Genomic DNA, 24563 nt, shown 5'->3' with positions numbered 1-24563 from the left:
ATCTGTGTTCTTACATACAAAATCAAGCATAGGCTTTTTCTTCTTTCAATATAAACCTTGGGTCTTGTTCTCACTATAATGATAGCTTGATTAATCTACACTTGGCTAAAGCTTCTCTCAAGTTAGTCTGACTTGAATGAGAGACGTTGTGCTTCAAAGTAGTTGTGCTTGGATAAACAGCAGAGAAGTTCAGTCATGTCTCATTACCAGCTTCAGAGTTGGCTGCATGGTTGTACACTGGCTTTATGCCACACTTCACTTATGAGCCAACTAAAATCAAGAAAACATTTTTTCTTTGGAAATCTCCCTTCCATGTAGTACTTTAGACTGTTCCTGCTAGAGGAAATAGGCGGAGAGGGGAAAAATTGCCATTGCTTGAGGAATTACTAGTGTTCATCCAGTTTGCCTGATCTTAGATTAAAAAACAATTACTGAGGAGGAGGGGAAAAGTAAAAATTTGCTGTTTGCCTTTTTAAATTATATGGGTAAATCAAGTTCTGACAAACAAAGAAGTAAATTTTTCAGAAGCAATGTTATGTTTTCATCCACACAAAAAATCATAGAGAAACAGGGCAAGAGAATGCAGAAAATTAATAACAAAAATCTGTTATTTCTTAGACACTGCAGAGGGGCTGACAATATCCAGGGGAAGGATGGTGAGAGAGGAAAAAGTAAAGGGCATGGAGAAAATCTTCTGAATGTGAGAGAGAGAGAGAGAGAGAGAGAAACATGAAAGGAAGTGAATTAAAAAGGAAGAGAGACCTGAAAAGCTCCTAGTGGGAATGAAGACTTGCAGGAATAGTGTATGAAATGACATTGACTGGGGGTGAGAGGATGACTGCATTGGCAGAACACTGTTCAGGATGATCCTACAGACCTACAGTGCTCTGTACACCCGTGGTTCTTGGTCATGGGATGGTTCTCAACTGGGAAAGACTGACACTCTCCTGTAGGTCTGACAGCATAACAGAGATGGTAGAAAATGTGCTTGGTCAGATGGGCTGCTATTCTTCCAGCTTATGCTCTCTAGTGCACTGTATATACCTGCACTGGTTAATAATACCAGAGGTGCTGGATGAGACAGCTCTGTGGGACTAATAATCAGAGAAAGGCACTTTTTTTGCCTCTGCCCTCTTTTTGACCCTGGAAACTAAGTAGAGGTTTTCCAGATATACCAAGGACAGACCTCTGAAGTAAAGTGTACTAGTTTTACAGTTACTTTTCTGATTATAGTGGCCATGTTTTTGCTAAATCACTTGGAGATAAAAGCAGCAATTTCCAGAAGACATCCAAAGAGAATAGCACCAATCCACTGTTTCCTAAATCATATTCCAGTAGGTATACTCTTTGTTTGTTTGTTTTGTTAGTTAAAACATCTGGAACACTTTTACTCCTTCAAACATTGGGAACAAAAAATTGGCAGTTTGTTTCCAAAATAAAAAAAATCTGTGTTTATTCAGAAAAGAGACTAAAGAAACCACAGTAGGAAGTTCTTACTACAGTGTCACATGAAAACAAATTAAAAAGTAACGCTGTTGAAGCACCAATGATGGATCTAAGTGTTTTTGTTTGTAAATGGTTGTTATTATTACCTATACAAGGCCATGATGCCATGTGGTCTCAAAATCACTAATACAGCATTTGCAGTGATTGTTGATGTGAGGCTTCCACAGAAAAATGGATTTCTTAGCATACTTTGCATAAGGTTGGTGGTTACACTACTGAGATAAATCTTGATTATCAGCTGCTACTTTGCAGCAGTACTCCAAGATATGCCTGAATTTCACAGTGGGAAAGTATGTCAAATACATTTATCTTAGAATAAGTAAATACTGGCCAAAACAATAATATATGTTTTCTTATACATAGGTTTCTAGATATACAATTCAGCATATATATATATAATGTATACAATTCAGCATATATTCAGCACATCCCCCTGAATAGCTCAGCTGCTTTGTTCAGTTCCTGTTTTTCCTGGAAATAATAGCAAATCTCTCATCTACCCCCGAGATGATAATTTGGTAATGGAGCCTGTACTGTAAAGTCAGAATCAGCAAGGCGAGAGTGAAGTAAAAATCTCTTTAGCAGAAACATATGCAAAGACAGGAATGCTCTATGGAAATTGCTTATCCAGCTGATACTGGTCGTAGTTCAATACTGGCTTAACATTTCAAGATCCTAGTAAAAGAAACTAGTTTTCAGACACTTTTTGATGGATAGCTGGGGACAAGGTATATTGCTTGTTAGTTTTCTTATACTTTTAAAAAATTACTCTGTCTCAGACCCTTAAGACTTTTTTGCACCTGTGCCTGAATTTCAGCTCACATTAGATCCTGTGATCAGCTTTGAACGTACTTTGATCTGTGTATTATTGTTCTGGGACTCTGTTGATACCATTATTAGCCAGTGTATAAATATAGTTATTTATTAATCTTCTCATTGTTCTGACTAGAGTTCTATGGTCTTTTTCAGTGTACCTTGAGGACAGTTTTGTGAAATCTGGAGTATTCAACGTGTCAGAGCTTGTGAGGGTGTCAAGAAGTAAGTTAATATTTGTATTTAATAATTTCTAAAGCTGGCTATAATCAAGTGAAGGCTTTTTCCTTGAACTGTTTTCTCTACAAAATGTAAGATGCATAGGAAATGCCTATAACCATGCACAATTTTGATACATTTGACCAGAGTATTACATTACACCTGACCACAGTATTACAATTTATCTTGTATGTGTTAGTAATAAAACAGATAGTTCTTCTGTCTTTTTGGTATTTAAAGGTAGCATCAATTCGTGATATCTCCCTCTGCACACCTAGTGGTCTGATGTTTAGTAAAATTACCATATATAGCAAAACCTTCTATTGTTAGACTTACAGTTTTTTAAAGATGCCCTACACATCCTTGGATATTGCTAAAAGATCTGATTATTAATTTATTTTTTTGTTTATTTTTTTTTAATTTGTAGATCTTAAAATAAAATCACAGTATGGTCAGCAATGCATTAAGTATTTGTGTTTCTTTTAGTCTTAGCATTGGCTAAAACTGAATTTCTAACTACATTGTCTTGTTTTGGCATCAAAGACATTACACACATGAACATAAAAACCCTCATAAAAAAAAAGTGAAGTTTCGACTGCAGAAAATAAAAACAAAAGGCGTAGGAGATCTCTTTTGTTGACATCTAACAGTGGTTATAATAGTGTAGGATAAAACCTGTCCACATTTTCATTTTGCATTGTTTCCTGACCCTTTGTTTTCTCCGTTTACTATCAACACTATTAAAGTATTTCTCTCAAGACATCATTAGGAAGTAAAGAAGAATAGTAGAAAGTTATAGTTAGAAGTGTCCACAGTGATGATACCAGCATTGTAAAAATGGAATGGTCCATAAAAATAATTTTCCTGGCAAGGTAAGGATAAAGTCAAAGAGACTTCCAAGGTTTCCAAATTGCCTGTCCATATTTTGCACAGGTGTTAACTCATGCAGGGTCAGGACACTTGAGGAATGTAATTAACTTACTGAGTCTTCAGATGCATGGGTTATTTAATTTTCTGTGGTCAGAAATTAATATTCAACAACTAAAATTATGTTAAATCCTTCAGCAAAACCGTATTGCAGTCCTGCAGTACTAAACCATATCCTTTTTTCTGCTTGCTGAAGGTATGGTTTTGCTGTTTTAGAAGGCAAAGGATGTGTGAATTACAGCTTTCTTTTTGTTGTCAGGTGGTTAAACACATTTTAAAGTATAAGGTCATTCAGGTTAAAAAAGAAACAATATTGTAATTATGCTATGAAACTGCATGTTATGCAGCTGTTATACATGATATACTTCTAATAATAAGCATTAAAGCATGTGGTTTCTGTGGGACTTCTTACCATGCATTTGTTTAACCTCAAGCCGCAACAGAGTTGTACTTAAACTGTCAGGAAAAGTACAAACCTTCAAATACTTTACACAACATGCAATTCTTTTTATAAATGCCAGAGGTAGTTAAAATGCACAATGCACAGACAATGAACAAAGATAAATACACCACAATATGTAACACATAATTTATTCTTGAATTACCAGAGTCTGTATGGTACACAGACCTTATACAGAGGTGAAGGTAACACTGACTAGATGTATTTGTGTGTAGGTGTACATATGCAAAGCAGAACTTGTGGCACTGGGTGAAAGAAAAAGGAAGGCAGAAAACCAAGCTATTAACACAGAAGGCTATTATTAATACAAAAGATTTAACATTAATGGAAAGGAATTAGTACATCTCTGAGTTTCTTATTTCCATTTTTTTCCCCAGTTTTTTAATAAATAATACTAGCTTTTCTCTTAAATCCAGCCTCATTCATTACAGTGCTTGAGGTTTGTATTATCTTTTTAATATTGGTGTTTTTGTGTTATCTGTTGTAGAACAAATGTTTTCTATCTACATAACTGCTAAGTAAGTACTAGGGAAGATAATTCACTCTTTAGATACATAATCATTGATGCAACTTGTCTGTATTTGTTTCCACAAGAGGCAGAAAATTAGATACATGTAGTAGCATCTTGATATTTTCCCAAGTGTTAAAAAGAAAAGATAGATAAAAAGATAGAAGATTATCTCTGACTTCTTATGATGATGTGTTTTTCAGCTCCCATCACCCAGGGAAGTGGAGTGAACTTCCCGATTGGAGAGCTCCCGAGCCAGCCATATTACCATGATATGAATTCGGGTGTAAATCTACAGAGGTCCTTGTCCTCTCCACCAAGCAGGTAAAGACTTGAAATAAGTGCTAATGTGAACCATGTTTAGTAGTGTAGGACAAGCAATTCACAAGCATTGTCAACACCCAACTACTTTGTTAATTGCCTCTGACTTTGTGAGGCTAACTACTTGTGTATGTTACCATCATCTCCATACAGATTTGTAAGTTATGAATTTTATAGTTTGAAATGGTGTCATTGTTGCCTGTTATCTTGCATTATATTGAAGATGATGGTAACTTTTGTCAGGGTTTGAAGTGCCCACTAAATCATCTACCATGAAGACAGCTGCATGTCCCAAAACTGTTGCCGAGCTGCAGTAAGATCTAGCATTTGGGAAGGTGCTGGCGGGGCTCAGAGTGGTTGCAGGCAGAAAGGCTGTTTTTCAGGTGCTCCCTCTTGGACCATTTCTGTTAGGTCTCGAAAAGGTGTTAGGACAGGTATATAAAGACATTTTCATCGATAACAGCCCAGCTCATGCAAAAGGGTTTCCTGTCTCACTCTTTCAGGGTGCTTTTCCCAATAGAATGGAAAGAAGGAGGAGCATGTGACACAGTTGCAGGTTAACTTTTCTCGAGGGTCTCCCTTTGCCTGCTGCAGGCAATTTAATCTGAGGGACTGACTTCCTCCTTGTTCAACATGCTTCCTTCTCCCATCTCTGAGAAAAAGTCCCATTTCCTCCTTTGGGAGCAACTGGTGGGCCCGTGGATGCAGAGAAACTGCTGTGCTCTCCTCCTGACTCTCAGATAATGTACTGTCTGTCAGACCCTAGGGCCCCTTGGTTTTCTGAAACTGTCTGCTATACCATGAAATCACAAGCACTACAGGAACTTTCATTGTGCCACCTTTCTGCATCCCAGTGAGTCAGGAAGTGTCTGCACAGTGGGACAGGATTTAACATGACTATCAGAGGGCTGAGGTATTCTTCCACCAGCACTTGGTTCTTCTGAGTTATTTTACTCATGTCCCCATATTTTATTCCATTGTATTTTCATCTTGTCAGTATACCAAACACATTTTAGAAATTGATGGATTAATTAGAATAGATGGATTAATTATTACGGTGAAGCAGAAGCAATTACAGTAGTGGTAGTAGCAGTAGTAGTATCCATAGTAATAATAATAATAATAATGATAATGATAATGATAATAATAATAATAATATTAGCACAGCAGTAAAACCTTTATTTTGGTTTTATTTGGCAGTCAGTATAACAGCTTTGGTATATATTGCTACAAGAAACTTGACTTTCCTCCACTGTATCGAAGTTCTGCCTCATTTTTTATGGTGTGACTTGAAATATGGGCCTTTTGTTGCTTTTAATTTATCTAGTCAAAAATGAAAAGTGTTTGTTTCAGACTCCTTGAAAATTTTGGGAGTTTGACCTGATGAAATACAGTAAAGTACATTTTTTCTGCATTAACATATTCACAACAGCTCCTGTACTACCTTGACCTTAAACACTTTCCAGTGACTTGCTGCACTTCAGGGTTTCTGCATAAAGATAGTACTATCATGACACCATCTTTCTTTGGTAGGCTACAGGAACTGGTTTCTTGGTTGGTCAGTGAAATGCTGTGGACTTTTATATTACCCATTTATGTATTCTTTGAAATATTAAATTGGGAATAACGCACATGCATACCTACATCACATATTATTAACACTGCCTGTGCAAGTAAATATAGGCTGTAATATCCAGGGGTTTTGGGTATTTTGGGCTTTGTTAGCCTGAATTACTCTCTATTAAAATTTTTGTAGTGATCTAGACAGTTTATATAACACTACTAGATGAATATTATGTATTATGTATTATGTATTATGTATTATGTATTATTATGTTCACTGACAAATCTCACAATTCTTCAACAGCAAAAGACCCAAAACTATCTCCATAGATGAAAATATGGAGCCAAGCCCAACAGGAGACTTCTATCCTTCTCCAAATTCACCAGCTGCAGGAAGTAGGACATGGCATGAAAGAGATCAAGGTGAGTAAAATGGGATTATTTTACCTTGAATTATGCTGAAATATGCAATAAATCACTGCCCTTCCATTGCTGCAATAAAATGATGGCTTTTTATAAAAATGTTTTTTTCTGAATGGTGTATGTATTTGCCGGTTTTGTAAATATATTTAAAACCAACAGACAACATCATTTAAAACAACCACAATAAAGAACAAAAAAATAAAATATTAATAAAAATACAAATAAATTTTCTATCTGATGATAGCCATATTGTTTGAAAAGACACGTGACAGATGAGATACTTCATATTGTCTATGATGTGATCATCTCAGTAGAATTTGGAGTTCAGTGCTTTCAAACAAAAATCAGAACAACTCCCTACTATGCTTCAATCAACATAAGATTACACTGTTTCTTTACTACTTGATGTGGACATTTAGTCTCTACGTGTGACTCAGAAGAAGTTCTTTCTGAAGAGGCCACATGGACCTCTGTGGGACTCTATCTGTAGACTGAGGGAATTGGTAAATTGGTGGAATGTTCTGGTTATCCAAAGCAATAAATATGCTTATGTGGAGAAGAAATCTGTGGCTGTCAAAAGAGTGAAATTAATTGTCATAACTCTCCCTCGTGTTATCTTGATGCTTGATAAACCTAGATGCCTGTGTAGTCTCTTCCCTCCCTTTTGTTATGTGAGAATGTGTTTAAACTCATATATTTGAAATGTGTTGGTTAATGGATCCTGTGGCTGAGGTACTGCAGCTGTCTGAAAAGACTGTGACATGTAAGCATGGTATGTAAAAGAGAAATAGAGAAAAAGACATGCAGTTGCTTCCTTTGTGAATCTTTCAATATTTGCCCTCTGTTTTCACATCCACTGCTGATCATTACTTTCAGTTCTTCAGTAACTTAGTGACTGTTTGGTCTCACCTCATTTTTATATTGTTCTAAAGCTTATTAAAACAAAAACCCAAAAAACACCCCCAAAAAACCACAACTCTTTTTTTTCCCCCTCTGCTTTCTCTTTCATTTCTATGTGCAAGGAAGTATGTGACTGGTATTTCTTTTAGCTGCCTTTTACTCTTACATTTCTGTTACAATCAGCCTCCTGCTAATCTACTTTCACATACCTTCTTACCTGTGTTCGTACCATTAGGCTACTCTCACTCAGTGATAACGACTTCACTAGGTTTTTTCTTAGTAATTTCTTTTGTACTCCATTTCTCATGGAGGCTCTGATACTTCTTTTTGACTGTTTGAAGCATTCACTTTTGAATTTTTTAAAGAGAGGCTTGCCTGTGGTGTTGCATAACCCAACTTAAGAACAGTAAATAGGAGATCTGCCATCCAGAATCTTCCTCTTTATGTAAAATATTTTTTCTCTGTGAATGCTACCTGTTTTGCTGTGAAACTTTATTATGATTTTTCATGAAAGACTGGAAACATACCTCAAATAAATTTTTTACTTTCTAGTTAAATTATTTTCGTAATTGTAGGGAAAACATATTGTTCTTCCTCTCTCATGTATCCCCATTTGTTAAATGGTTAGTTTTGTTCTGCTGCATGAGCTGTAGGGGCTTCTGGAATGGTCACTACCATATAGACTCCTGAGTGCAAGTACTGCAAGTACAGAGCCTTTCACAGATGAGCTCTATAGTCCTTAAGTATTTCAACTGTATTTTAGGTCTTGAATCATTCTGCTTGCAAAGAACTATTTTCCATGAACTCTGGATTTGTTCATGTTTGTATGAACTTCACATTATAGTCACCAGTAATGAAAAATGTTATGGTTTAAATTAGTGTATTTACAATGAACCTTTACTTAATTTCTATATCATTAGGTAGCTAGTCTGAGTGAAACAGTTTTTAGTGTGTCCTATAAAACAGGGAACTCCAATATGAGGAAGAAAGAATAAAGAAGATAGACTTAAATCATTGTGTTTTACTTTTTCTTCCTGGAGTTTATATCCCTTTCTGAACATCCTGTCCTCCAGCACTAATGGGGTTAGTGAAATTTTACCAGATCCCTGTCAGAGAGTGTTAAGGTCTTTAAGTGACTATTAGGGATTTTGCTTTTACCATCCTTAAGATATTCTTCCATTCCTGCAGTGGCACAGATATAGCACTGTCCAGTGAAAAAACCTGGGGAAGTGGAAGTATTTTGACCCTAAAAAGTTATGTTTGCCTCTGACTGCTTTCTGCGGTTGTTGTGCTGCTGGTAGAAACACTATAAGTTGCAACTGTAATGAATGCTCTGGGAGTCTGGACTCAGTGGGAAGGGGTGTGGGGCAGCTCCTGGCATATTTGTTCTGCTGCTAGTTTGTTAGATGCTTGATATCATCTTCATGGCACTGATTTCATGTCTCTGGCGACCCAAAGGAGCGGCATGAAGCTCTGGCAGGACAGATTTAAGTTAGAATTAAAAAAAAAATAGGCTGACTGGAACAGGCTCCTCAGGGAAGTGGGCACAGTTCCAATCTGACAAAGTTCAAGAAGCATTTGGACAGTGCTCACATTTGAACACATGGTTCTTGGGACTACCCTGTGCAGGGCCAGGAATAGGACTGAGATGGTCCTTTGTGGGTCCTTTCCAGCTCCAATATTCTATGATGATGCTATTACTTATATGTATCTATGTAAAAACTCCTTTCAGACATAGATGTTTTATCATGACATTGTATTTGTGAATACCTATTTTCTGCTTCCATATACCTGCAAACACAAAGACAAATTAATTTTGGAGGAGGTTTCTATGCCACAGATTTCACTTGTGTTACTTCCCTCTCATCTATGTAAATCTGTGTGCTATATGAGGTAAGGGATAAGGGAAAAAGACATAAGCCTTTAGGTCATATGTTTATCCAGTGTCAACAAGGAATGCTCGTGTAGTCACAACTGGCAGTACCCACAGGTCATCAGCATCAAAAATACAAATAATTTCACAGTACCCACAAATAAATATATCATTGTATGGGTAAAGAGCTTCTCTACCACTCTAGTGCAATTTTAACTTTTCTAAAGAGACAACATCAGGAGTGGTGTTGACACTAAAATATACCATTGCTCATTTCAGTTTCATTGTCTCAGTTTTGAACTTGACAGAGAGAGGTCTCTAACTTCTGAGCTGAAATTGATTTGGTTTCTTCATCACCATATCTAAATGTAAACCATTTTCATAGAAATTGAAATTACATCGTTTTGAAAGACTCTTTTATCATTAAGGCTTCCCACATCTTTATTTAACTATTTCTAGTGTAACAGAAATGTCATGAGTGTGGTAGTTTGGAACTGGAAAGTTTCAATAAATCAATTGCATCTGAAACATATTTGAATAAAATATCTAGGAGTTTCCTAGGTGTCTGAGGGGTATTCTAAAAATTTTAATGGAGAGAATGAGACAGAAATTAATGGGCAACATAGAAATATACAACGATTAAAAATAAGACAGAGGAAAAGTTTGTAGTAGGGTGAAACAGGTTAGATCAAACTTCCATTGCTTCGAAAAAACAAATATCATAGTTTAGTAGGTAAGAAGACTTCAGGAGAGGAGTGATTTTGTTGTACTCCCGGTAGGTTTAATAGCTTCTCTGCGCAGGCATGCATCATGAGGGTCAGGGACATGGTTTCAGGGGTACTTGTGGTAGCATTTGTGAGACTACGAAAAAGAAATGTAGCCCAGTTACAGTAAAATATTGCTCATACCAGACTCTGCTTTCTGTTGTAAAACTCCAGACTGTCCTTTTGCTGTTAACTGTCTTCCTGTCATAGTACTTCCAAAAATGTTTTGATAAAATTTCCAGATGTTGTGCTTTATAGTCTGTTTTGGGGGAGCTGTCTCTTTGAAGAGGTAACTCTGGGCAGAAATGAGAAAGCATATCTTAAAAATAGTAACTTTACAGATGGCATACACTTGGTAAGAAATAAATCCAAAGAGTTATGTTACCAATCTGATATAAAAATGCAACCACCCTCTAATTAACCAAAATTAACATAAAAATAAGTTTTAATATTTTTATTTAATGAAGTCTGATTTTTAATCCTTATAGAAGAAAAGAAAATCTTATGAAACCGTTATACTCTCTTGAAGGTTTACATCACTGGCTTGCAAAAAAGTTTGTGACTATTTTAAAAATATATGTAACCACAAGAGTATGTGTAACTGTTTCAAAAACAGATTTAAAAAATACTCTGGAATACCAGTGTTGTTTATATTTTGGAGACATCCAGTCAATGTGGGAAGATTCTGTAGTTTGTGCCATTATTTTTGCTATGTTGAAAGGCTTAAAATATGCTTATATTTGTGTGATTTTTTGAAACAGGTTTGAGGTTTTCTGGAAGAGCAAATAGGCAGGTTTTAACTGCAGAGATTTCTCCCAAGACTTTTGCCATAAGCCTTTCAAGTAACTAACTGTCCTCCAAAAATCTTACAGACTCAGAAAGGGAAAAGTGATCTCTGAGAATGGTGCATTATTTAGAGGTAGAGCCCTAACAACGACAATTAGGATTTAAATTACTGTGTCTTCTCTCAGATATTGTGCAAGTTATTTTTCTCTCTTATGCCTTGTTTCTTACAAGTGGGTACTTAACAATTTCAATAATGTCGGGATCATTTCTTCCACCTCCATCAATTAGAAATATATCTGTGTCTAATAAGTAATTTGCTGTAGATCTCTTCCAGTATTCCTTTCTCCAGGTTGCTGTTACTGAATTCTTTACTATGTTTCCATATGAAACAAAATTTTGAGTAAGATAGTAAGATTTTGTGAGTTTCTGCCTGAGTAAAATTGATGAGTGTTTTAGAAATGTAGAAATTTTATGCAGTAAAAAAACAAAACCTCCCCTCACAACTTGGAAGAGGAAGTTACTAAAAAAGTCTCTAGTGACTAGTACAGTGGCTAAAGAGTATTTAGGATTTAATAGGCTAAAAACTGTTGATGTGCATCTTGATTTACTAACTGATAAGTAAATCAGATGCTTTTTTCTTAATTTGTAAGGAAACAAGAATATTAGAAAAGAGTGTGTGTGCATCTATGGCCTCCTTTCTGAAGGCTGGCTTAACAAAGTTCATTAATATAATTGCAGACAATTTCTGTATTTGACCTTGAGATCTCTTTTACTGTTACAGTGTTGCTACACTGTACATAGGGAATAAATAAAACTGTTGTCATCAATGCACACTGTTCATGACAAAAGTGGAGAGATCCATGTGCATTTCCATAGTAGTCAGGTGCCTGGAAATACTGAATATCAATATACAATGAAGTAAATTTTAATTTTACAGTTTCTTCATCATGTTCATTCTCTTACACCTCACTCACCTCTACCAACAGTCAAGAGCCAAGATGCCATCATCCCATTAAAACTGAAACAGCTGGACCACCTTCACCTGTTGTTTGGCCAGCGTCTGTTGGACCCTCCACTTCTCAGGTCCCGACACCCTTTGCTGGATACTCCTCTTCTGGACACTTGTCCCCTTTTTCTTTCTCCCAATCCACTGGAAACTCCTTCCCCATTGGGATCCTTCCTGATGGCTGTTTCTTTCTTGGGTCTTCTTCTCATCAACTGTCAAGGATGGATGTTCTCATTTCTGAAGTGAGGGAACTAAAAGAGGAAGTAGTTAATGTGGTCCAGGAGTTGAGAACGGTAACAGAACACCTTGGCTTTTTGGTGTCCTGTGCTGGACAGGGTTCAGGATTTTTTCGAGCTCCTGGTGCTACTTCTGAGGGTTAATACAATAAAAACACACTCTCCATCTAACAGATCAATTCGGCTTGTAAGGTTTACCTTGATGAATACTTGTTAAATGCCATTCTGTGTTTTTGACTTAGTCTGAATTATCAAAATCCTTCTTTGTCAAAGTATCTTTGAAAACAATTTGTGTCTTGTTAGTAGCTTGTTGCTTCTGCCTTTGTGTATTTTATTGTTTCCGAATACTCTTTAGACAATGTATACACACACATAGACGTACATTTCATATCTGTGTATCTCTATATAATACATATAATTTTATGTGGTTTGGGCTAATATGACAGGATTGTTTTCAGCACTGTAGTCAAACGCTACCACCTGATAAATTTTCATAACTTCACATTTGTAAAACAAGAGATACTTTTCACCAAGACTAACTTCTCGAAGTGTACTTCCAGAGTGAATTCTTAGCCATGGCTTCTGTGAGCACGCTGGCTCCTGTGATGCTGAAAACGGCATCATGGTAACAAATAATAACCTTAACAAGGAAGAGTTACCTGAAGGCCCAATTTGAGTTCTCCTTGTTCTTCCTCATTGCAGAAAAAGATGTTGGCAGAGTTCAATGAATGAACTTTGTCTACTTGTTATAAATAATTAATTAAATGTTTAAACTGTCCCAATGTTTAATCCACGATCAATAGGGAATTAGTTTTCTTTTGTTTTCTGTAGTGGTAATTTTACAAGAACAGCTGCTGATACCTGAAGTAAGTCAAATATTATTTTTATAAAGATGAAAAACATTTAAAGTTTTAAAGGCACTAAGTATGAAAGAATAGGTGAAGGATCTTGTAAATGATCCTTTAATGAAAATACAGAGAAAGAAAAACATACCATGAACAGGATGGCAAAAATATTACCTTAGAATGAGTCAGTTGCTTGTACATCAAGAAAATTTGACATCCTGCATTATTGAGAGTGATGTTGATTTTATGCTCTCTTCAAAAAATAAAGCAACAAATAATATATCTGTTTTTCTGTATTTAAAATAGATTTAGACAAATTTACAACTTGTTCATAAATATCTTCAAGCATTCAGAATAGCAAATGAGGAAATTTTTATTCTGGGCAGAGCAGAGACCTGACTTTTCCTTCAACCCATGAGCACTTAGATTTCTGACTTAATGAAGAGTAAATAAATGTTTATAAATATAAACAGAAAGACAAATACAGTTGGAGATGCAATAGGAAGCATACAAAAAAGGTTTTTTTTTTTTTTTTTTTTTTTACGTTCCTGGAAATGACTGTTACTTGCTCAATAAAGTCACTGTGAAAAACCTCATCACAGATTCTTTGTCTTTTGTTTTGACAATTATATTGTGGAAAGATCTATTACTTAATGTTTTCTATGTGTGATTTGTGAGTTGAATACATTCAAGGTCTTCATATGGATCAATGAAAGATGTTAGTGCAAAAGAATATTTTCTTGTATTCATGGCCATTATCCTGTGATGAATTTTATATCATGACAACATCCTTTTATCTGGATGGTACATATCCTTTGGTTGTAGTGATAAAATGAATGTCTTAAAGCAAGATTTGTCCCAGGAGCTATTATGTATAATTTTCTTATTCCAATTTTGCTGAATAAGAGATTTAGTATTTTGAAACTGATCACTCCTTTTAGAATTTGTAGGGTATGTGCAAGTCTACATAATTGAATGTATGGGCACAGAATATCTTAATTTATGAAAAGAAGAGGTATTTTAATTTTTTGGGCACTTCTCTTCATCCATAGATTCTTTATTTCTGTGTTTGTACATAGATATATTTCAAAAGGGACTTTTTTACTGCTTTCAAACAATCTGTATCAAACTTGATCAAAGTCAGTAATTTCACGATTATAAGCTGCACCATTTTGACTAAAATTTTGCTCCCAACCCGGAAATGCGGCTTACACTCAGGAGTGGCCAATATATGAAAAAGTTCTGAAATTTCCCAACCTGGAAGTGCAAGCCAGGGTGCCAAGCTGAGCACCTGCCAGTAAAACCCGGGATTGCGCGATTGTTACAGATTGTTTACTCTGTTGTGGGGCGGGTGGAAGCAGGGTCTGTGCCGGCAGCGCGGGGTGGGGGAGGCAGGGGGCTCCATGCTGCCGGCCCTGCAGCCCGGGGGGAAAGGCGGGGGCTCCATGCCTCCCGCTCCCACTGCCACCGTGGGTGAAGGTGGGCTCCGTGCCTCCCTCCCGCTGCCACCGTGGGGCAGCACAGGGCCAGGGCGAGCGATCCCGTGATTCTGTTACTAATTCGTTACTTTGTCCTCCCTGTGAATGAAAACGTGGTTTATAATCCAGTGCAGTTTATACATGGACAAAGACCTAAACGTTGCCGACACCCGGATGTATGGCTTATAATCAGGTGCGGTTTGTAATTGTGAAATTACTGTCGTTTATTTCAGTGTGACTTAAAGATTTTCTCTCTATTTGAAACCATTCCCCTGATGGATCAATAATTAATGTGGCGCACTTCTTAAAATATCCTTACATGTTACCAGTATAGACTATAATAGTAATAAAAAGGAGATTTCATAATCTGAATGCCTCTAAATCAACAAATTCCCTCACATTATTTTATCTCAATTAGCCCTTTAATCTTATTGTGTAAGAAACTGGAAATACTTTTGTGACCTTGGCAGTTATGGTTACAGTATTGATTTTATTTTCTGACTGAGGTCCTTGAAGACTTAGCATTAATGAAAAGTTACAACTGCATATTTTTCCTTGAAGTCTGGATGACTTTCTGTAGGATAACTTAATAAATGAGTAAAATGTATCCCAAAGTCTTTGTAAATATTTTGGTTTTTTAGGAATATTTTTCTTATTCTTCCACAATGCTCTTCTATCACAGCTATATACAGGAATCACACCTCTTAACAATGATTCATAGATGATGAAATGGCACAGTCTGTTTCAGAAGTGTAGAGATAAACAGAAAAATACTCAAGTACTTGAAGCACACTGGAGCTGCTTAAATGTTTTTTATGGCAGTGTCTTTTTAAATGATGGTATATGTATATATGTTATAGCTACACTCTACTATGCTATACAAAAATACTACAGTATTTTTGGTCTGATGCCTTTTATCTCTATTTCCAAAGTCAGTCTCATTACGTGCAGTGCCTGTTCCATCTTTAATAGGTAGCCACCCCACTGAGCTCTGTGTTAGTCCCATGTATTTCCCATGTGACATCTGACAGGTTGTGTGAGCACAGAAGTGGTTGGATAAACTGAGTCTGCAGTCTTAGGAAGATGAGACAGGAGAGGGTGCAGAGTTGCAGCTGGTCCCTGTAAGTTACTGTGAAGGGAGTAGAGAGATTCTTACATCCTTCCAACAGCAGCACCCCAGATCCCAATGATCTCCATGATGACACCTGCAGCTTGGGGCTCTCGTGCTTCTGGTATGAGATGGGGGTGAAGAATGGTGAGGAAGGCTGGCAAACTTTATCTAGAAAATCAGTGCATGGTAAAAACATGTATATTTTCTCCTAACATAGTCGTGCTGATTATAAACCTCTCCTGAGAATTTTACTGTTACTTCCTGGTGAGAAGTGGTGAGGTATCTTTAAAGGACGAAAATGAAGAATTGCTGCCCACAGCTTTTGCAGTGTGCTTTGCAAGTGTGCCATAGTTTCAGCCTAATCTTGGTGGGAATAGCTGTAAATTTACATAGGCACAGTCTCTTCAGTGTGGCAGTTAATTACCTACATGTCATATGATATTGTCAAACAACAGTTATGGGATTAGGTCTCTATGTCCTGTCCTATAGCTAGACATTTTTTGAAATTACTTTGGGATGTGGATAGTTTTGGTGCCCACATATTCAATATTAATCTGACTATCATAGCTTTTGTCATCTCCCATTTTATAAATGACATTTTGTTAAAATTGAAAAAAAAATTAAAAATTAATTTTAGGAAATGTATATGCAGGTTTCCCAATTACCTTAGCTTAAATATTCATGCACTAGATTATATTTTCCAAAAGCTAGTGCATATAATATTAACAGGAGCTGTACTGAGTTGTTTTGCTTTCTGTCCATAAAAAGTAGGATAATCAGTAATGCAATGGAGAATTTCAGTTGTCCAACTTTATACAGCTAGTCACAAACACCAGCAAAGATTGTCCTATGTTAATTTACACAGGGTCTTGTCTGGGTTTTCCATTTTGCCTCTCTATATCCCCCCTCCTCCAGTATGCTGGGAGGTGTATGGGCAGGTAAGTAAAACCCTTCTGTCTCTTGTTCAAACCCCTTTCTGCTGAGGTAAAGATAATCTTCAAGGTAAACACAGCCCACAGAATGTTACTGTTGGCAATGGAGTACAGTATTCTGCAAGTTCATGTGGATAAGGATGAGAAGAATGACATGTCTGCTCCATCTAAAGGGCTTTAGTTCTTGTGTTTCAGTTGTCTGGAAGTTCTTGTATCACTTTCTTCTCTTATGTATATAAATACTTATAAAACAAAACAAAATAAAATAGTGTAATTTATTGTATGACTAATGAAAAAAGAAATCATTCATTTACTATTCCAAGAAATTTACTCACTTTGCTGTAGCTTTTCAAAATTGCGGTATTGTTTTAACGCTTTTCTTGACAGCTTACAATACTGAAAATGATATTGGTAGAAATTCTAGTCTAGCCCTCTTCCTAGGTTTTTCAATACTAATCTTAAAATAAGATATATTGAAATGGTTTATCTGTTGTGAAATACCATAATAGCACAACAGAGCATTTGATTAGCCTTGGCGTGGTTCCTGATGGGAAAACAGGTGTCACAGTCTGGTAGACTGGATTGTGCAATATCGGAGGTGTCCCTGTGAAAATAACATTGGCGCTAAGTAGGCTGATTTGAAAACGAGGGTTATCAAATCTTCATATACTGAAATATTCTAATCTAGTATAAAATTTTCATATTTAAAATGGTTTTCTACACTTGGTGTAGAAGTGAAACTGAAGTAACATTTTAAAATGTGAAGTAAAACAAATCAGTCTTTTAAACGTGTAGTGTGCAGCTCTTCCCAAACCTTGACAATGGTCCTAAAGTTCAGAATGGCCTCGACAGCTAAGCAGTATGCATGCAGCTGCATGACCCTGTTGTTTCACTCAAAAGTGAATACAAAGACCTTCACCTTGAGAATTGCTAAACATGTCTCAGGAATCCATAGCACAGAATTGACCATGATTTGTTTGTTCTATTTTGTTGATTTTTTCATTCTGGAGAACCTCAAGTACCAGATTTTTTCATGGAATTAAATAAATTTTTTGGAGACCTTATCTCTGGTTCAAAATAACACTTACAGTGAAATGGAACGAGACACCAAAAAGTCAAGGATTAGGGCACAGATTTGCAAAAGGGATGAGGTAGTTGCCAAGACTGGTCTCTGTCTGATGCAGAACAGGAACTCTTACCCAGTCTCTCTCTGTTACAAACATCAAGTATCTCAGACACTCAGTTGTTCAGGCACATCTCTCTTTCTTTCCTATTTATTCACATATCTATATAAAAATGTGATCCCACTCATTTTCTTCTTTTTGTGAAGAAGATAAATGAATTAAAATGTTTTGATTTTCATGATTCTTAGTTTCCATCCATTCTCAGTGCCAAGTCTTTAGGGCAGAAATAACAAAGCCTTTTTTCAACAAGGGAGAGGTGGTTGTGGTTTAAAGTCACTCAGCTGTCAGTATTCAGTGTTAGATACCTTATTAAAATGCACAGTTGAGAAATACATAATTCTTACAATGTTAAAGGGAATTATATTGAGCTCATCAGAAAATTGGTGATGCCGGCTCTGCCTGTGTGAAGTGGCTCTGCTCCTTCTTCACATGTGCAGGTGTAAAGCAAAACAAATTCTCCAGAGTACAGTGGGATTTCTTGTCATTATACCGGTATCCAAAGTGAATTCAACATTTTACCTAAGTTTTCATGTGCTTAACACAAGTGTACCTATCAGATGAGGTGATGACTGAGACCAAATGGGATGTAATGTATGTACTGTGTCCTGCCACCAGAAATCCCCCAAGTACTGCCTCTGGGAAAGAGCAGTTCATTTGAAAATGCAGCATGGAAGGGTACCTCTTACAGCTTGACAGTGGTGCTATGAACTGCACAGTTTTTGTTCTTCATTGTGGTGGTACTGAATATGGGTTTATCTTACTTTCTCTGGAGGTGGTGATACACTAATAAGTTGTAAAAAATTTTTTTTGCAAGAATGTACCTTGTAAAGAAAGGCTTGTGAAACCAAACAGTAGAAAATATATTTATAAGAAGACTTCTAGAATTAAAAGATTAAAATATATTTATTATTTGATTATGGATTCTTCTAGCTCTGCTCATAAGCATCTCTCATAAACAAGAAGGAGAAGCTTCTATGCTTCTCTTTGTGGTGGTGATCATGAAAGCTCGGGTGACCAGAAATAGGCAAGTGGGTATTTAAACTTACTCTAGATGAATGTTCAATTCCAGCTGAGCTCTCCTTACTGGTGGCTTGCCAAGTGCAGTGCCAAGATGACATTCATCCAGGAACTGACTGGATGGCAAGCTGCTTTAGACTGAGGAAGAGGGTCTTTGCTTTGATGAGGAAATTGCCAAAACTCATGTCTCATTAGTGTTTCCTAAGGTTCTTAGGAAGTGAACAACAGTTTAATTAAAGACTGATGTAAACATGTTTCTGAACTTTCCCTGCAGCATTTTATCACATTAGAATTGATCAAAATTGTTGCCTTGGGCTGTCTTGAGCAGCTATACATCTGGAGCACCATTTGTGCAAGCTGCTGAAGAGCAGGTTACATATGCTATGTTTCACAGCAGCTCTTCTGCCTTCCTATGTAGGCAGATTTACCTTGTTGGAAGATGAGATGTTCTAACTACTTTTATTTTCATAAGCCCATTTTACTTTCATGCAATGCTTTAAAATGTGTAACATGCTACTTGTTTGGGTGCCTGTGTGCTGTGTCTCCAAAAGTAATATGAGAATAAAAAACAATAGCGATTTGGAACTGCATTGAGCATTTCACATTTGAAGAACATTCTCAGCAGGACAGGACACTGAGTCTGATTAATTTTGACCTTACAATGATTTTGTCCAAGTGTTTTTGGCATCTTTCTGCTTTTCATCTGTATTTTAGATTTTTTTTCCCAAAAGTCTGTTTTATTTTCATTCTCATAGTAATAAGGATTGGAATCCCTTCATGAAACTTTAAAGCAAATAAAACATTTTTGAGCAACATTGTTGAAGATATGAACTTTTCAGGGTATTCAGGCACCCGTCAGACATAGTAGTCAGGATCAAAGTGAAGGGTGGGAATTGCAGGGGGTCTGCTCTGGGTCTGGTGCCAGTGCCTGTGCTTGACAGCAGGATGGGACAGTAAAGAAGAGTAAAGAGAATAAAGAAGTGGACTCTCAGTCCTGCTCTGAGTTCAGTTCAGAAAGCATTGGTCCAATTTAGTCTCCATAAGACACTCACATTTTGCAGACCTGTCTTAGCAGAATTGAATGTGCCAATGTTAAAAGAGTCAAAAATCCTTTTAAAAATAACATGGTCCATGCAAGAAAGTCAGCTGCAGTGTGGCCTCTGTCCAGTAAAGTGTTTAAGAAATTGCCTCTGCTTTGAACATGAGTTATTCCATTGATTTGAAATGGAGCCAATTACAGTATTGATGTCTATTCTACAAAATAATTCGGTGCAATGTCCAACAAATATTGATCAATTAATTTAAACTTTCAGAAAAAATCCAGTATTTTTGCTCTGTGGAACATCAGTAAGCTTGGTAGAACTCATACATTTGTCCATACTAGTGTGCTATCTTCACAAACTGAGCTCTAAAGAGATGTTTTTGTTGATAGGAAAACTCAAAGGAAGAAGTGACAAGGCCATCCTTGAGACATGGGAAATATGAGACAAGTTAAAGTATCCCTTGTTCTCAGGGAGGTTACATTGTTTCACTGTGGTTTTGGGAAGAGTAAGGGATAAGTTTTGAAGCAATACAGTAATAAATACCATAAACCAGCATGTGTAAGGCAATTACCCTACACACTTGAGTGTAGGTGTTCCATTAAAAAATGCAATAAAAATTAAGTGGATGTTGAAGAAACAGATGATTTGGTGATGTTCTGGGGAGCTGCAAGTGTCTAGGGAAATTCTAAAGACATAAATTTCTTCACTGTTTGACTTGTCTGGTATGAAAGGAATGTAGTTTCTGTTTTGCAGGACAAGGACCTGTTAGGACATTTTTTTAAATTCTCATATTTGAAAACAGTAATTTAAAATTTGTTTATTCACCATAGGGGAGTTGGATCATCATATGATATTTGTGTAAGAACAGCAAAAAGAAATATCTTCAGTCTATAAAATGATGTGTCCTGAGCCAGGCTTCTAAGCTAATGTCATTGTTGCATTGTTTTTCTATTGTAGATATGTCTTCTCCTACAATGAAGAAACCTGAAAAGCCTTTGTTTAGTCCTACTTCTCCCCAGGATTCTTCATCAAGACTGAGCACTTTTCCCCAACATCACCATCCAGGAATCCCAGGAGTTGCACACAGTGGTGAGGGCTTTGGAGGAGGAAATAAAAACCTCCCTGTTCATTTGTTCTCTTCTTTCCTATAATCAGATTGTGATGCACTTTTGCAGACTTTCTTAGAGACCTAATCCAATTTATAATACTGGTGAAAATAAAAATGGAAAAGGTTGGGAATCCTTGCAGGAGTGTTCATTTAACTGTTCAGGTAATCCGACTGCTGGAAGTCACTAAAAAGGATTTGAGATTAATCAGTGAATAGAATAAATTGTACAATGCATGAAGAAACTGACAGAGGGAAAATCCTCCCTGTGTTTCATCTTCTCACCTAAATCCCTTTTTTATTATTGTTTCTACGACTATATTGTATTTAAATACCAGAATAGGCAGGATTTAATATACAAGAGAAGTCACAACCATGTTTACTATGTGACACAATGAAATAGGTACCACTGATTCTTTTGAATGCTGAATCTAAAGAGTCCTGATTAACTATTTTCCAACACCTGTTTTCTGAAATCATTAGTAAATCCATAGTAAAAATTCTTTTGAAGTAAGATTGAGATACATAAAATGTGGCAGAATTCATGCTGTCTTGAGGGTTTATCAGTAATGACAGGGAAATTCCAGCATCATGATATGTTTAATTTCACAGGTGACTGACCCTAGTTTTCAGATGAGAGCCCAGTCTTCAGAAATGTCCCCTCAGTATCTCATCAAGTCTCCTTCTAAATTGCATATAAAAGTTTTAATTGGGTGGAACTGAGTGATTAGAGGAGTAAAACAGATTTGAAAATTTTGTTTTCTTTCACAAGAAATTTTGCTTTGAGAAGTTTCTGTTTTATTTTTCCTCCATTACTTCAAGCATCTCTCTTTAAATTCGTGTGTAAGGACTATTTTCTGCAAAACATCCACTTACTTTGTATTACAAAATGGTCCTGGACTCATTCTGTTCACTTTAAGGGTTCCACTACCAGCAGATACAGGCATATAGAGATGATGGGTGAAATGGAAGGGATAGATTTCTCTTCATTTGTGTTTGTTTTGCACAGCTCTGACATGCCAGAGCAGTAACTTTGTAATGAGTGTATTGTTTAAACTGAACTTGGTGGGACTGTGATTAAAATGAACCTGTTACCAAAACAAAACAAAACAAAAGGAAGCCCCAAACCTATACTTTTGAGTATATCTTTATATTTAATTTATAGTTCTAAAATAACCATACTTGAGAGACAATCAGAACCTAACTTGTGGATGAACTATTCACTTGCTGGGAAACTGCATTTTTTCTTTGTAGACCATTCTGTTATGTCATTGAGCAATGCCCAAAAATAGCAAGTTCTTTAAAAGTTAAGCTGAAGAAACCCAGAGATGTGAAAGGTGGTCTGGAAAGGCAGTGTTGGTGTGCTTGTTCTGATACAGTAGAAAACCACTGAAGACATTATAAAAGACCTTCCTTTACAGACATGATTTTGTATTTTTCCACTAATGAAAATAGAAACTCATTATCTCTTCTCCATTTCCATTGAAACAAATACCACTTTTTTTAATACTAGAAGAGAGCTCTACACTTTCAGACTGACAACTGGGCACCAGAAGGACAGGCTGTACCTTCTTTGTGAAAACATAATCAGTTTAGCCTGCTCACAGTCTTTAGATAGAAAATTGTTTATTTCTAAAGGCTGGAAATAAAGAGAATTAAAAGAATAAAAATGGGTGGGGTGGATAATTTTTATTATCAGAGATAAATTTATTGGATGGATTGGTTTCTTAGGCCCTGAAGTTGAATGTTCATTGACATTTTCATAAAGGTCAGCAAATATTTGTGGCAATATTGATGAGTAGATATTGCCTTGCCCCCAGATGAGGCAGATAGAGTGCAATGAAGTGAGGAATCCCCATTTCTTAGAGCTTGGTGATTTTGCTTATTGTTGGAGTGCTGTAAATAAAAATGAGGGCTTTATTTAGTATTTGATTTGGTTTTTTGGGCTCCAGATGGGAAAATTGTGTAACTGGAATATCTTTTATGCTGGAGAATATCTTCTGTTAAAAAAAAAAAAAAAAAGAAAGCATTATGATGGCATAACCCACAAAACCAAAACAAGATGTACTATTTATGAATTCGAAACAGTTGCACTTTCCATTTCCTGGGATAATGTGAGGGCAGGACCTGTAAGTTTTTCTGTAAAAATGCCTTAAAACAGGAATGCAATACATTGTTTTATAACTGACTTTTTATTTTTCTTACTGTAACACAGAGGTGAAGGATTTTAGAGAAACAAGATACGAAGTAATTTTAATTTTATTTTATTTTCTCCAGTCATCTCAACTAGAACTCCACCTCCACCTTCACCACTGCCATTTCCAGCACAAGCTATTCTCCCTCCTGCCCCATCTAGCTACTTCTCTCATCCAACGATCAGATATCCTCCCCACCTGAATCCTCAGGATACTCTGAAGAATTATGTACCTTCTTACGACCCGTCCAGCCCGCAGACTAGCCAGGTACTGTAAAATTATGTGAACCCTTCAAAGCAAGTCCTGTGAGGTATATGTGTCTTCTAGGGCATCTAGACTGCTGTTTGCCAGTTCTGGTCTTAGAGAAATCCGAACAACTTATCATGTTCATTGTGGTTGAATAAAGGGTGCAGGTTAATCATATTTACTTGCTTTTCCTCAAGCATAAGAAAAGTACTTTACTGAAAGCCCTGGCAACAGCAGCAGGGCAGGTCCTGGTCCTGCACCCCTTGTGCAGGTTGGGCCACCAGAGACCAAGCTCCCACTGCAAGAAGTGTGCTGATACATAAGCATGTCCAAGCACATGCATGGACATACTGGTATGGTTTATAGACTGGCAAAAAAAATAAACTCTTGCAAGTTAGTACTTGCCCTGTTCCATAGATACTAATTTTCTTTGCATGGTGAGCACAGACATACAAATTCTTTTTTTTTTCCTTTGTAGAGAACATGCGTTCCTGGCAACTGCATGGGTTCAAAGTTGTGTCTGATATTGGAAATTAACATGTTTTTTGTTAGTGAAGCAATTTGTAAAGGACTGTGTGCAGAACGACTTTCCATGATAGCATCAGCACACAGTGTCACCATGTGATCTGCGCTACAGGATAAACTGCAGTTGAGACTTGGTCTGTCAATATTGGAATATGTCCAGTGTCAGTGTAATGTAATCTTTGCTGCTTAGGCTTTTATTTTTTTGATGCCTTGTCTGAAAAGCTCTTGTGGAGCCCTTGTGCTTTAACATGTCTTTTGGAAGAGCCCTGGGTATGGAAACTGAAGAGACAGGTTTACCTTCTCCCAAGAGTTAGGTTCCTTTGAAAGGACTTTCTTAACAGTGATGAAGGGGTTGTTATGGCAGTATTTTTTTTTTTTGGGCTTAGTTTGTTTTGTTTTTCACCAATAATGACAGACCTTGCAGCATTCAATTTGGTTACAGCAGCAATGGAACTTGAGACTGAATCAAACTTTCTTTGTTGGATAACAGATATGTACCCTTTGGACTGTGCAGAAGGTCATGGTGCCTATTGTCCCCATGGACTAAATTCCTTGTCTAGCTGCATGACTTTCTATA

At 36.6% G+C, this 24563-nt stretch overlaps 1 protein-coding gene across 7 annotated transcripts in view; it reads left to right on the top strand.

The window, feature by feature from the left end:
• NFIB (nuclear factor I B) overlaps positions 1–24563 on the top strand; it is a 176032-nt gene that overhangs the window by 111431 nt on the left and 40038 nt on the right. For 6 of the 7 annotated variants that reach the window (XM_033085625.1, XM_033085623.1, XM_033085620.1 and 3 more), the window contains exons 4-8: positions 2476–2544; positions 4637–4757; positions 6622–6740; positions 20873–21004; positions 23298–23482. In XM_033085625.1, the coding sequence (XP_032941516.1) occupies positions 2476–2544; positions 4637–4757; positions 6622–6740; positions 20873–21004; positions 23298–23482 (626 nt within the window). Of the gene's footprint in view, positions 1–2475; positions 2545–4636; positions 4758–6621; positions 6741–12000; positions 12508–20872; positions 21005–23297; positions 23483–24563 lie in introns of those variants that run through there. The other variant, XM_033085624.2, reaches the window with a different exon arrangement.

The sequence above is a fragment of the Catharus ustulatus genome, chromosome Z (assembly GCF_009819885.2).
Source record: "Catharus ustulatus isolate bCatUst1 chromosome Z, bCatUst1.pri.v2, whole genome shotgun sequence".
Classification (NCBI taxonomy): Eukaryota; Metazoa; Chordata; class Aves; order Passeriformes; family Turdidae; genus Catharus; species Catharus ustulatus.
The sequence above is the reverse complement of the archived record's forward strand: the minus strand, read 5'-3'. Positions and strand labels throughout refer to the sequence as shown.